This window comes from Montipora foliosa, unplaced genomic scaffold, assembly GCF_036669935.1.
Source record: "Montipora foliosa isolate CH-2021 unplaced genomic scaffold, ASM3666993v2 scaffold_410, whole genome shotgun sequence".
Lineage (NCBI taxonomy): Eukaryota > Metazoa > Cnidaria > Anthozoa > Scleractinia > Acroporidae > Montipora > Montipora foliosa.
The window spans coordinates 415,001-430,000 of record NW_027179713.1 but is presented as its reverse complement, the minus strand read 5'-3'; the positions used below and the strand labels follow the sequence as shown (position 1 = coordinate 430,000).

Sequence of the window (15,000 nt, the reverse complement as noted above, 5' to 3'; positions counted from 1 at the left end):
CGTTGTTTTTTACTGTGAGGGAGAGGGCGCTTGAAGCTTTGTCAGCTCGAGTCAGCAAACTGCACACTACTCCACTCAAATTGACTCCCTTGTACCGCTATTCGTTACGGACGTGGTGTAAGTATTAAAAACCGGTTCAGGGAATCAAACTCACAAAAAATGAGCAGTATCAATAATATTTTTCACCTTACTCTCACGCCAAATACCGATCCTTTCATCGAACTCGACAGCCTGATGGTGATGACCACAGACCAGTTACTGTGACGTCACAAAAACATATTCCCGCGGTGTCGGAAAAAGAGGATCACTTTGTTAGTCTTTCATATATAGAGAAGGACTAGCTAAAGCGTATTTGTTTCCTACCCATAATTTCATTTTACTCTATTGCCAGGAAATAATCAAGCAACTACCAAAAACAAAACTTCACTCTAGGACACAGAAATTTTACAGTGGGAAACTGCTATAGCATTATACATCGACGACTTCAGTATTGGTTTATAGAATACACTACAACAGATTTTGACAGGACTAACCAATTCAGTCTGAGTTTAGGATGCATAAATTATCACTTAAAAAGCATGACAGACTTGAGAAGAATTTCCTGAAGTTTATCTATAGCACGAGGTAAGTTCAATTCTAGTGTTTAGTGTAGTCATTTCCTGTTTGCACATTACAACGAGTTAGTGAGTGTTTTCACAATAGCCAATCATAAGAGACCTATGGTCAGCCATTTATTACGTTACATATGTATATGAACCCCTTCACGTATGTTCTCAGTCACATACATCACATACGTCAAAATATAGTAGTCCAAAAAATAAAACGATACTGTAAAGGGTTGACTCAAGGGTACAACACGTTTGGAAGCTTCGGGTAATGGGCTCCTGGTATAACCACAGAAGAAATAAACAGTTTCATAGAGCTGGCAAATAGCTATCATCCGACAATAAAATTCACGGAGATTCAGATCTTATATACATTTACAATAAAGTTTCGATATAACGCACAATCTGAATGGTTAAAACAGCGTGCTTTTATGAGAGTACAGATGCACGGCTGACGCCACTCGTACGACTTAAAAATAGTTTTCCGAAAAGACGAATACGTGATGAAATTAAACAATTCTTTACTATACAGTGTAAAAAAAATATAAAGGAGCCTTGCCTGTGATCTGTTTTGGGGATGTTGTTCCCTAGATTCGACTGTACTTCATCCATACAGCCCGACGAATGGTCCGAACGCAGCAGCAGTTTGTTTACTACGCCTGACCAACCACACGCGTTAAGCAGCTTGTTTTCCAGTTGTTCACGTTTTCATGAGCGAAACTTCAGCCGGATTTTAACTGAACAATTTGCTCTTCGATTCCCAATTTTAGACAAAAAATACTTGAACTTGTCTGTTAGCTTCCTTTGAACTTGCTTTTGATAGTTTCTCAACTTTGATGGTTTGACATTTTGACAGCTTTGATCGCGCTTAACCAATAAAGTGCTTTAAACCATTCTAACAAGAATTGTGATTGGTCTGTTTTAGCGTGCTTTATGAGAGTACAGATGCACAGCTGACGCCACTCGTGGGATTTGAAATTCTCTATTATAAAACGAAAGAAGTGTAGGGGAAACGGGAGACGTAGTCGAGCGTTTTTATACTATTTTAGTGCTCTTTCTGCTTCCTAACTGCTTTACAACAGAACAGATCACAGGCGAGGCTTCTTTATTTGTTAAGTGCATACAAGGACGAGAGTAGACACTCTATTCTTAGTGTCCGCACGCACTTTAAACAGAAACTTTCCACTTACTTAGTGAGCAGTTTCCCCATTTGAAATCCTGATCATAATTGGCCGTTGTTGAACACCAAGGCCTGTCATAGTCCTTAGTAGTACACTTCTCGTAAACCTTTCCACGGTAGATGAATGGAAAATGGCAGCATTTGCCTTGTGTTTTCTTAATACTGCAAGTTTCAGGTCCTGCGGTGCGGTGGGAAGAGTGGAATTTTTTTTTTTTTGCAGATGTAAGAACAAAGCTTATATAGACATAAATTACTGAGACATACTGATAATATCCGAGCGGTAAAAAAAAAAAAGATTTTCTTCCTCGTTACACATTACATTACACGCTACATTAATCCAATCGAATGCTCTTGCTTAGCTTAATCGCGAGCATTGGGCATCTTTTCGCCATAAGTTCAAGACTGGCTTTTTATGCAAGAGCTTTTCAATTAAATCGTATGAAAATTAATGGGAGAGCTATAAGACAAAGAAAACCCTTTGTAGCTTCTTGGAATGTCACAGTTCTGGCAGCTCAAGGTCAAGGTCGGGTGTGAGTTTACACAGAGTTTTTTACAGAGTCTAACTTTATAGAATTTAATTTCGAGAATGAGTTTAACTGTGGAAAGTTTAAAAGAGCTGTAGACACAAGAATTTCTTCCTAATATTCGAAAGGAAATCCGCAAGGAAAACGACTCGCTGAAGACTCCTTTCCTCGACCTCAACAAAAGGTTTGACGAAATTGAAAAGTCCCAAAATTTTATTTCAAAGCAATACGACACTGTGATATCGACGATCAAGAACTTAAAACAACACAACGAAGGGGTGAAAAGCCAAGTTCAAGAGATCGAGGAAGACATAAACAAGCTCCGCAACGATGGTTATAGTGTGGAGGTCAAGTTGGATGAGCTCGAGCAGTACGCCCGAAGGGAGTAGATCTCGACGTAAACGATATATCGATCGCTCATCGTTTGCCGCCAACGAAGAATGTGAAAGACCGACTAATTGTTAAATTCACTCGAAGAGAGAAAAGGGATGAAATCTACAGCAAGAGGAAAAACTTAAAATCCAAGCGGACTAAAGATCTCCCGTCTGTGGTTTGCGAGCCAGAATCTGCGGTTGTAAGTCATGAAGCACAAATCCATGTCAACGAGAGTCTAATGCCATACAGAAAAGGACTACTGGGCAGAATTTTACAATTCAAGCGTGAACACAACTACAAGTTTATTTGGACAGCTAATGGTAAAATACTGCCGAAGAAAACGGAGAGCTCCACTATGAAATGTTTTGTAACCCATGAGGAATTCGAAGAGTTTCTTGATCAGTCTAATTTATTAGTTATCAGTTTAAGGACTTCTTTCTTTCTTTCCTTCTTCTTGTATAATTGCGGAGGTAAATATGGCTGATAACCAGGAAAACGTAAGTAGTTGTTTACCATTTTATGATTTAACTGATAGGGAATTTAATGCTATGGTTGGCAACTGGCCTGATAGGCGCCATGATCTTGACCTTTACGATCTCTTCCCAAGTCCAAATAAATTCGACGAGTGCGACCCAGATCTAATGTTGAATACCCCTTTCTCAGAATATTATTCAGTCCGTGGTTTTAATAAAATGCTAGACAATTTAGATGTAAAATGTTTTTCAATTCTTCATTGCAATATTACAAGTTTGTCTAAAAACCTAAATCTATTGGAAGAACTATTATGCTCCCTTGACTCTAAGCTGGATATACTTGGAATTACTGAAACTAAACTAGGTGAGAAATCTATTTCAAATGTTAATATCAGAGGCTACAATTTTTTTCACAGGGACTCGCCAACAAATGCAGGCGGAGCTGCTTTATACATAGCTAATGATCTTAAAGCTGTACTGAGGCCTGACATTAAATTTGATTTAGCACTAGTTGAATCCTGCTGGGCCAAAATTGATACTGGTGAAGATAAAAAGAAGATGATAATAGGCTGTATTTATAAGCATCCCACTTGTAATTTAGAACAGTTTTGGAACCAACTAAATGATATAATTAAAACAATTAATCCCGATAGACACGAAATTTACATCTTTGGAGATATGAATATAAATTTCCTGAAATTTAATGAACACATCCAAACTGAAGAGTTCTTTGATATGCTTTATGCTAATAACAGCTTGCCGATCATTACTAAACCTACCAGGCTTACTGATCATACAGCAACACTCATTGATCATATATATACAAATTGTTTACAGCAGGAATTCCGACAGTTGATATAACAGATCATCTCCCAATTTTCTGCATAGTTAAAACCCAACCTATATGGAATAATAGTAACAAAAAATATTTTCGAGACTATTCTAAATTTAACAAGGATCCATACTTAGATGATATAAAACTGATAAATTGGCATGAAATCCTCGACCCAGAAAAGAATCTAAATGAAAAGGTACAAGAGGCAATGAGTACCCTGAATAAGATTATAGCCAAAGCAAGCAAAGGCAACTTCATAAACCATGGCTCACTAAGGGTATCCTAAAATCCGTAAAAAGGAAACAGAAAATGTACCGTGCACATTTCCTAAGCAAGGACTTACACAAAACCGGGGAATATAAGCATTATGCAGCCATTCTTTCACATCTTAAGAATAAAATTAAGACAGAATATTATAGTATGCAATTTTTAAAGTACAAAGACAACCTTAAGCAAACTTGGAAACTTATTGGTACCCTTTCCCAAAAGGAAAACTAAAGGTCAAACTCTCCTTACGAGATTTATTCACGATAACAGAACTTTTACATTTTACATTTACATTTATTACATTTTTGCCATTTTACAATAAATTTACATTTAATAATTAAAGTTAAGATAAGAAATATGGCGAGGTTTCCTCCCAAAATAATTAAATAACACAAATATAGCGGAGCAAGACGTTCAGTTAGGTGTAACACAGGAGTAGGAACGAAGACTAAGGAAGGAAATAATAGCTGTTGATTAAAAACTCTTTCAGCTTGTATTTAAAGGACAGTAGAGTTGGGGTATTTTTAATTTCATAACTAAGGGTATTGAAAAATTTAGGGCCTTGAAAAGAGATAGAAAACTGTCTTATGTTAGTCCTGCAAAGAGGTAGCCGAAAAAAGGAAGCGTGTCTTGTGTTGTAACTATGAATACTATTATTAACAGAGAAAAAAGAGTCAAATTTAGGAGGGAGATTACCAGTACTAAAAGAGTACATAAATTTTCCTAGTTGTAACAAGTAGATACTGGTTATTTTGAGAAATTTAAATTCTTTAAAAATTGGATCTGTGTGAGCATCACAACCGGACCTGCTTACTATCCGTATCGCCCGTTTTTGTAATATTGTTAACCTTTTAAGGTTACTTTTGTAAGTGGATCCCCAAGCTAAATTACAATAATAAAGATACGGAAGAACCATAGAATTATATAAAGTACGTAACGAGGTTTTAGAAAGGAAATAACTGGATCTATAAATTATGCCAATAGATTTAGATATTTTATGCGCAACAAGCGATATATGGGACTTCCAGGAAAGACAATCATTCAGTATAACACCAAGGAAGAGGGTCTCTGAGACTTGGGTTAACGCTTCCCCATTAATGGAAATGTCAAAATCATAGCAGAGTCTTTTTTGTCGAGGTCTAAACACCATAAACTTAGTTTTGGATATATTAAGGGAAAGTTTATTTGCAGTAAACCAGGCTGAGAGCTTATTGAGTTCATTGTTTAAGATATTGTTCAAAGTAAGTGGGTCCTTTTCAGAAATAAATAAGTTGGTGTCATCGCAAAGTAAAATGGATTCTAGGCGAGAAGCATCACAAAGGTCATTGACGTATATGATGAAAAATAGGGGGCCAAGAATTGAACCTTGTGAGACACCACAACGTATTACCTCAGGGAGCGATCTATGGCCGTTATATTCTACAAATTGTGACCTTTGAAAAAAATAGCTTTTGACCCAATCCAACGCTAGGCCTCGGATCCCATAGTGTTGTAACTTGTCAAAAAGAATGCTTTAGACAAATCAATAAATACTCCTGCTGCAAATTCTTTGCGATCAAGGGCGAGAGAAATTTTGTCATACAAATCAACTAGAGCAAGGGAAGTTGAGTGGTTTCTCCTGAAGCCATATTGATTATCAAAAAGAATATTAAAATTGTTTAAATACAAAAGAATTCGATTGTAAATAATCCTTTCTAGGAATTTTGAGAAGCAAGGTAAAACGGAAATGGGCCTGTAGTTAGTAAAAAGAGTTTATCTCCAGATTTAAAAATAGGGACAACACGTGCAATTTTCATTTCCCTTAGAACGACTCCGTGAGCGATCGATAAGTTAATTATGTGGTTTAATGGTGTAGCTATGCAGTGAATAGATTGTTTAATGGTGGACATAGAAAGTTTATCATGTCCGGCAGCTTTACCCGGTTTGAATGAGCTGGCAATGTTGATAATTTCTTCTTCTGTAGCTGAGTTAAAGAAGATAGATTGGGGATAATTTCTAGAGAGATAGTCAGTATGCGAAGATGTCACAGTGGAAGTTATTCGCATTGCTAGGTTGGGTCCAATGTTAGTGAAGTATTGACAGAATTTATTAGCAATTACCATGGGATCACAGTTTTCCTGGCCACAGGGTTAGGTTAGGGTTCGCTTTTGTTCTGTTTATAACCTCATTCAGTAGTCTCCAGGTGGCTTTCACATTAGATTTGGATTCCTCTAATTTCTTGTCATAGTAGAGACGTTTTGCGACTCTTAGCCTGTGGATAAGCTTATTTTTGTATCTCTTGTAGTGCACTTCACTATGGTTAGATGGGTTAGAAAGATATTGCTTTTATAACTTATTTTTCTTTTTGATCGATTTGAGTAATCCTAAAGATATCCAAGGCTTGTTTAAGCGACGATCAGATCGTTTTATCTTTTTGTAAGGAAAACAATTGTCATAAATTTCCGTATACGTATCTACAAAGCTGCTGTAGCATTGTTGTGGATCAGCATAACCATTCAAGTGGGACCAGTTAACATTTTGCAAGTTCTCCAGAAATTTATCCATATTAGCCGAGCTCTTATCGCATACAAAGACCGCTTCACTACAAGAGTTCATAGGTTCATTATCCGAATTCGGGCAAATAGAGAAGACAGGAAGATGATCAGAGATGTCCGAGAGAAGTAATCCGGCTCTAAGATAATTATGAGTAAGGTGATTTGTGAAAATATTATCAACTAAAGTTGCTGAGTGTGAAGTTATTCTCGAGGGAAGTGTAATTAATGGAAAAAACGTACATGAATTCTCCGGTGGCAAGGTGATTACCATGATTTAGTAGGTTTAAATTGAAATCACCCATTAAGTAACATAATCTGTTTTCTCTGGAGAGTTTTTCTACTAATTCACAATGTTTAGACACGAACGCATCAACATTCGTGTTCGGCGGTCTATAAATAACTCCAACAACAATATTTTTCTCGTTTGACCTAACAATTTCAATAAACAATGATTCCATGACATCCGCGTCACTTCCAGATAAGTCGTCACGCACTTTAAAGTCACAATTGTTTGACAAGTACAATCCCACACCTCCACCGGATCCATCGGGTCTATTCTTATGAATAAATTCATAGCCAATCATGTCAACCTCATGAGAATCGTTCTGTAACCAGGTTTCGGAAATACCTATAACGGTGAAATTTATTTTCAAATTGGCCAACAAAAAGTTCAAATAGTCAACTTTGTTTCGGAGACTCCGAACATTAAGATGTAATATTGAGAAATAACTATCAGAGTGACCACCTTTACTTAAGATGTTGTTAAATTGATCTTCATTAAAATAATCACAGCGACTGTTAGTATTAAAGTGTAAATCAGGATCCAAATCATCAGAACATGTTAAATGCTGATCTATGGTAGATATTAATGGGTTAAAGGCTAGATCTACCAGTCTATCATGATCGTAATGAACAGGCCCGTTGTGAAACTCATACAATGCTAAAGCAAATTCATTATGGTCAAGGTGACTAAAGGGGAGAATTTGGGAGGAGGGCATAATCATTTAGGAAAAAAAAAAGAAAAACGAAGACAAACCAACAAACAAACAAGATGATAAGGACAATCAACTTAGCTGTCTGGGCCCGCGGCCTGTCCCTGCCGTAGTCTGTCCCGAATTACCAATTTATCTAAAACAAAATAAGCCAATTTGCCAGCTCTTTTGGCATCCTTGAATCTCTCCATCTGTTCCTTTCGCTTCTCTATCGTCTCAGTCGCTAGATCTTCATTAATAAACAGGCCTGTTGGTTTCCTCTGTCTCGCTGACTTAAGAATTGCTTCTTTCTCCTTCCAGGAATAGGTCATTTTCGATATGTTAAATATTCAGCTTGAAAGTGAGGCAGTGAGGACAAAGACAATAGAAACACGTGGGAATTAATGTGAAAAATATTTACATATCAGCCACTTTCCTTTGTCTTTGTCCTCACTGACTCGCTATCAAGCTGAATTTTAATATATCGAAAAAGGCCTATTTAATCTGCATACGATAGTTATTGGACGGCTTCTTAGAGATTCAGGCGGATTTCCAGATCCGCTTGGTCTTAATTTACCAATTCGGTGAGCTCGTTCGATTGTTGGTTCAAATTCCAAGTGTAATTTTTCCTTTAACACGTTCTTCACTATTCCTTCGGTGGTAGACCATGATTCGTTGGTTTCTTCTGGAATGCCATCGATACGAATGTTACTACGACGGCTTTGGTTTTCTAAGTACACAATCTTTTCCTCGTGTTTATCCAGGCACTGTTGTATATCGTCAAGCTCTTCCTCCATATCGGTGATTTTCGCAACTGACTCTTGCAAATCGTCGATATCTCCCTGAGAAAATTCCAGACTCGCTTTCAACTCCCCGGCGGATTTAACAACGCTGTCAATTCGCATGTTAACTGATGTTAATATAGAGTCAAACATTGTCTTAAACATTCGTTCCTGGATCTTCAACATTTCGTTTAGAGTCGCCATCGATACAAACTGATCGCCTCCGTGATCCGTGTCTTTCGTTGAGGATTTAGAAGTCCTCGTTTCTGGCATGATGGTTTTTCAAGCGAAGGTCAAGTCGAAGGTCAAGTCGAAGGTCAAGCCTCTCAAACTCGCGGATGATCAGGCTGTCTTGCCTGATGCAGAATTTTTAAAAATTTTGACTATTTTCACTATGGAAGTAATACGTATTTGGATCTTTTTTCTCTTCCCGAAATCAGACGAGAGATGCGTCCAACGAATGCTCTCACTTCAACCTCAGAAGTAACAGTCCACAAGAAAAGGATATTGCTGAATTATTCAATAACTTCTTTGTAAATATTGGGCCAACTTTAGCAAAGGAAATCAAAACTGATCATACAGACCCCTTGAAATACATAGAATCTACTCCATCAAACAGTTTTTATCTTGCTGCAGTAACCCGAACACAAGTATCTACATTATTTGCTGGACTAAAAGAAAATAAAGCATCCCTAAATGTTCCTAACAAACTTATTAAACTTGCAAGTGGACAGCTCTCTGCACCCTTCACTGAAATATATAATGAGTCAATACTATCAGGGGAGTTTCCTGAAATCTTTAAAATATCAAAAGTAACCCCAATATTTAGAAGTGGCAGTGTATCTGATTTAGGAAATTATAGGCCAATAGCAGTTATTTCTCCCTTTAGTAAAGTACTGGAAAGACTAGTATATGACCAACTTGTGTCCTATCTAGAAAAAGAATGTCTACTCTTTAACTTCCAGATTGGCTTTCGAAAGGGATACTCCACTGAATATGCCATTCTCGAAACTGTGGAGAAATTAAAATCAGCAGTTGACGATCAACAAATAACATGTGGTATATTTTTAGACTTTTCCAAGGCCTTCGATACAATTAACCTCCATATTCTTTTAGAAAAACTGTATAAGTATGGGATCCGAGGACTTCCCCATGCATGGTTTTCAGACTATATGTCAAAGTTGGTAATGCTGAATCCAGCCCGAAAACCATCACATGTGGCGTGCCTCAAGGCTCCACACTAGGTTCACTGCTGTTTCTATTGTATATTAATGATTTGCCTAGGTCCTCGATGAAATTAACTTTTAGGATTAGGGTTTTATTCTTCAAAAGACCCCGAACAATTTCAATCAGTTGTTAATGAAGAACTTGGAAAGGTCTTTAAATTTTTTGCAGCAAATATGCTATCCATTAATTTTAAGAAGACAAATTACATGTATTTTAAAAAATGCAACCACACTTTTGAATTTACGGAACATGTTTCGATGTTTCAAACATCATCCTCAGCCATAGTGAGTGTAACAATAAGAATTTTACAAGATAATTCGTATATATACATATATAACTATCAATACAATGATTCTTTGTATATTAAATGTTCGTTACAAGTAGGTAAAATTCAAACGAACCAACAATATTATAGAGAACACAAGTGACATAAAGGTAAAAGTTTAAAAGTGTGATGCTAAACTGACATGATCAACTTGTTTGTTGAGTTCGGGTTTCAACCGCTCAATATGGAAGCTCTCCTTGATTTTGAGTTGATAGAAAGAAGTAGCATTATCAATAATTTTGAAGCAAGAAACATCACAATTATCGTGACAATTTTTAGAAAAACTAAGATGCTTGAAAATATGAGAATTTTTATCCCAGAAAAGGTGCTCATTTACACGTGTGTAGAAATGCCTGTTGGTTTCACCAACGTAGCGAGCACCACAGCGCGCACAAGTAAATTTGTATACAACACGTGATTTGAGAGAATCCGGAATGAAATCCTTTGGACTAAAAATGTTGCACAGTTTGAATGGAGAGAAAATTACTTTAACATTTAAATCCTTGCAATACTTGTTGAAAATAGATGAAATTTTCTTTCTGGTATAAGATGAATAGAAACCGATGTAAGGTAGTTTGTTTCAATGGCAGTTGGATACATCATGTTTAGGGGCTTCTTTTGTCCATTAACCAACTGGGAAACATATTACATTTCAAAATAGTAGTTAGAGTATTGATATCGTTTTGAAAACCCTGAGTAGTGTTGTTAATTTTATATGCCCTGTCGATGAGAGTTTTAATTAACCCTAATTTGTACTGAAAGGGAGTAAAACTGAAATAATTTGTAAGTAGACCAGTGTAAGTCTTTTTTCGAAAAACAGAAGTGATACAAGAACATTCATTGTTACTTGATTTCTGCTTGGATAATAATACATCTAAAAACGGCAATTTGCCATCTGTTTCTTTTTCCATTGTAAACTTAATGTTGGGATGGCTTTTGTTAAGGTATTGAAAAAACATATCTGCATCATGAGAATTTTAAAAACAACAAATAATGGCATCTACGTATCTGCGATAATATAATACTTGGGTACCGGTGCATTTTTCCAACCATAGCCTTTCATACGTGTGGTTGTATTTTTTAAAATATTAGTAACACTTGTGCTATCCAGACCATTTGGACAAATTACATGATAATTACTTCACCTAAAAAGAAAACAAATATCAGAATAACAGTTTGTAGTATAGAACAAAAGTCCCAGATTAAACACTTGGGTGTCTTTATCGATGAGCACCTAAGTGGGATGCTCAGCTCCAGCACATTAACAACAAAATAACAAAAAAGTATTGGAATTTTATTTAAGCTTAGGCATTACATGCCTATGAGTACACTCAAACAACTGTATTATACTCTCATATATCCGTATTTAACGTATGGAATAATGAGCTGGGGTACCGCATACCAAACTAAGTTACATAAAATCAAAATAAGTCAAAATAACTGTATTTGCGGCATCTTTTTTGCAAACAAAAGAGAAAGTCCCACACCGTACTTTAGACTATTAGAAATTTTAAAGTTAGAAAATATTTTTAAATTAAAAATTGGCGCTCTTGTGCATAAAATACAATATCGAAAAAAGGATATACCTCTTGCTCTCTATGATTTAGTTCAACCAGCTTCGGCTGTCCATAATTATAAGACCAGGTATTCCACTAATCAAAACCTGTACAGACCATTTTCTAGAACTATTTATGGCCTGTCAAGGTTTAGCATAGTGGCATCACAGACCTGGGAAGCAATACCTATAAAAATTAAGTGTCTCCCCTTTGACAGTTTTAAAAAAGAATACAAACTCTCTCTACTTGACAGATAGACGTGTGATTATTAACTTAGCCCGACCTTTATAACTCATTTCTATAAGCACTACCTAAGCTCCACCCACTTGTAACTGCTCTGTGGTAGCAGCCAACTCGAAAGCTTGGCTGCTTTCGCTGCTACACACTTTCTTCTTTGTTATGTTTAATTCAATGTATAGCCGAGCTCTGTTTTTATTTCTTTTTTACTCTTTTTGTTGTTGTATTGTAGTTGAATAAGTTTGAATAAAATGAACTTGAACTTGAACTTAAAAGTCGGTTGATAATATCCTTGGCTGAGAGATTGGCCTCAGAACTTCAGATTAGCTCCCGAAGCTTCGCATTTCGGCCAAATATTTATCTCTAAGCAACGGACATTATCAGGCGACGTATCAGTTGCCTGAAGGGTTTTTTTTACTAATAACATAGAGGGCAAAATTACTGAATACTGATTGGTCAATGAAGAGGGCATTTTTTGTTAATTTTGCTTGAGAAGAGGGCAAAATTATTCGCTCACGATTGGTCGAGCGCCAAACATTCTCGCTCCTGACTGGCTGAACGTACCTCTTCCACAATCAGTTGGTTTCTTCTGTTTGAGCAAAACAACTTCGTCTTCAGCGAAGTTTGTCTTTTAATTCGCGCTGCATTCGCCGAAAAGGCATAAAGATTAAGAACTAGCTTTAAAAGATGATCTGGAATTTGAATTTTCGAGTGACAAGAAGAAGGGGAAAAGATTTTTTTCATGAAAAGCTTAAAACTTGGATCGACTTACATGGGGCCCGGCGTAGCGGGATTGTGTGGTTGAAAAACAAAATGATTCTTTTAGTCAAGGGCTTTCAGTTTACCACGACATCTTGCAGCTCAACAAAAAAGGTCACAGAACAAGTTGCCATTGACGGGAGGAACGAGTAGCTCAAACTTGGTGGATTTCTTTGGACAAACCGTTTGCTATGTTTACGGGATGCGTATTTGCAAGTGGCAAAAACCTCTGCAGCACAGGTGAATAAAATAAATTGAAGCTTAACGTTTGGTTTAATCGTTGTTACTGTTATTTTGCCCTCTATGTTACTAACAAGTAATCGCAATGGGTCCTCGTAAAATTAAGGATTAATATCACTAGTGTTTTCAGAAGTTGCTAAAATTTCAGTAACTTCTGAAAACACGCGTAATATTAATCCTTAATTTTACTCGGACCCATGCGATTCCCTCTACAAAATGGCTACCACTGCTATCTGGTTATATCATTGTTCTCAAGGGCTTCTACTATTTGTGTAATTAGCATGATTGCAGAACCGTGGTAACCCTTAAGCGTATTAATCGCCTGCTCCACCACCCATGTGGCACATACGAAACATGCCATAAACATAACCCTCCCATTACGCACTCACTTTCTCAAAGAATTGTTGAGCCGTATGTTGAAAGAAAATTATTTCTTATTTAACGGAAAAACTACTTTCAAACGCATTGAGCCGCAGTGCGTTTTGCCAACATTTTCATGGCTGTGGTCGAAGTTGAAACAGAAATCATCAAACTAAGTCCATTCAAGCCTCTTCTTTGGAAAAGATACATCGAGATCATTTCCCTATGGAGCAAAAGCAAAAAAGAAATAAATCACTTCACAGAGCTAGCAAATAGCTATCATCTGACAATAACATTCACGGCTTAGATACTTGGATACTACAAGTGTAGCATGGATTCTAAAATGAATTAATTTTCAAAAAAAATTATGTTGTCATAAGGCTCTCCTTTGATGCACTTTTCAAAATATCATTTCCATTTTTTGCCGTCCAAATAGAAATTTCATGCTCCACTTAAAAAAGGTTATTGCAACAAAAAGACATTCAGTATTTGCCTGGACAAGTGACTTCAGCCGAATACGAGCGAAGATGTGGCAATTAAATGCACAAGAGCATGGTATTTCCCGAATACTTCAGCCAATAGTTATAATAATCGAATTACGTGTGAAGTAAAGTGATGCCCGAAACCTTCCCAACAACGTTTGACCACGATTATTTGAAAAAGTTCGAAGGGCAATAAATGCGATTTTTTAATGGTAATGGTAATGAATTTATATAGCGCATTTTCTATTGGCATATTCAAATGCGCTTTACAAGCAAGTGATCTATGGGTGAGATCGGACCTCAACATATACATATACATTTTTTACACGTGGTTTCATTCCTTTAACAGAAACTCAAAGAAGAGGCAACTTACTGGGATTTCGATATGCTTTAAACAGAAACTTTCCACTTACTTAGTGAGCAGTTTCCCCATTTGAGATCCTGATCATAATTGGCCGTTGTTGAACACCAAGGCCTGTCATAGTCCTTAGTAGTACAGTTCTCGTAAACCTTTCCACGGTAGATAAATGGAAAATGGCAGCATTTACCTTGTGTTGTCTTAATACTGCAAGTTTCAAGTCCTGCGGTGGGAAGAATAGATTTTTTTTATTTTTTGCAGATGTAAGAACAAAACGTATATAGATATAAATTACTGAGATATACTGATAACATTCAAGCGATAAATTAAAAAAAAAAAGATTTTCTTCCTCGTTACACATTACATTACACGCTACATTAATCCAATCGAATGCTCTTGCTTAGGTTAATCGCGTGCATTGGGCATCTTTTCGCCATAAGTTCAACACAGGCTTTTTATGCAAGAGCTTTTCAATTAAATGGTATGAAAATTAATGGGAAAGCCATAAGACAAAGAAGACTTTTTGTAGCTTATTGGAATGTCGGTTGATAATATCCTTGGCTGAAAGATTGACCTCAGAACTTCATATTAGCTCCCGAAGCTTCGCATTTCGGCCAAATATTTATCTCTAAGCCGTGGACATTATCAGGCGATGTACCAGTTGCCTGAAGGGTTTTATTTACAAAATGGCTACCACTGGTATCTGGTTATATGATTGTTTTCATGGGCTTATACTATTTGTGCAATTAGCATGATTGCAGCACCGTCGTTACCGTTGTGCGTATGAATCGCCTGTTCCACCACCCATGTGGCACATACGAAATATGCCATAAACATAACCCTTCCATTACGCACTCACTTTTTCATAGAATTGTTGAGCCTTATCTTGAAAGAAAATTATTTCTTGTTT

The 15,000-nt window shown here is 36.7% G+C and overlaps 1 protein-coding gene and 1 pseudogene across 1 annotated transcript in view; one reads left to right on the top strand and one right to left on the bottom strand.

Annotated features, from left to right (window-relative positions):
- Nucleotides 1–3,835: 3,835 nt before the first annotated feature.
- LOC137988160 (uncharacterized) lies at nucleotides 3,836–9,790 on the top strand (annotated as a pseudogene).
- Nucleotides 9,791–11,338: 1,548 nt separating this feature from the next.
- Nucleotides 11,339–15,000, bottom strand: part of LOC137988178 (uncharacterized) — a 55,003-nt gene continuing 51,341 nt past the window's right edge. The window contains exons 11-12 of the mRNA XM_068834231.1: nucleotides 14,146–14,313; nucleotides 11,339–13,473 (exon numbers count right to left, since the gene is read on the bottom strand). Coding sequence (XP_068690332.1) covers nucleotides 13,466–13,473; nucleotides 14,146–14,313 — 176 coding nt within the window. The 3' untranslated portion in view covers nucleotides 11,339–13,465. The remainder of the gene's footprint in view (nucleotides 13,474–14,145; nucleotides 14,314–15,000) is intronic.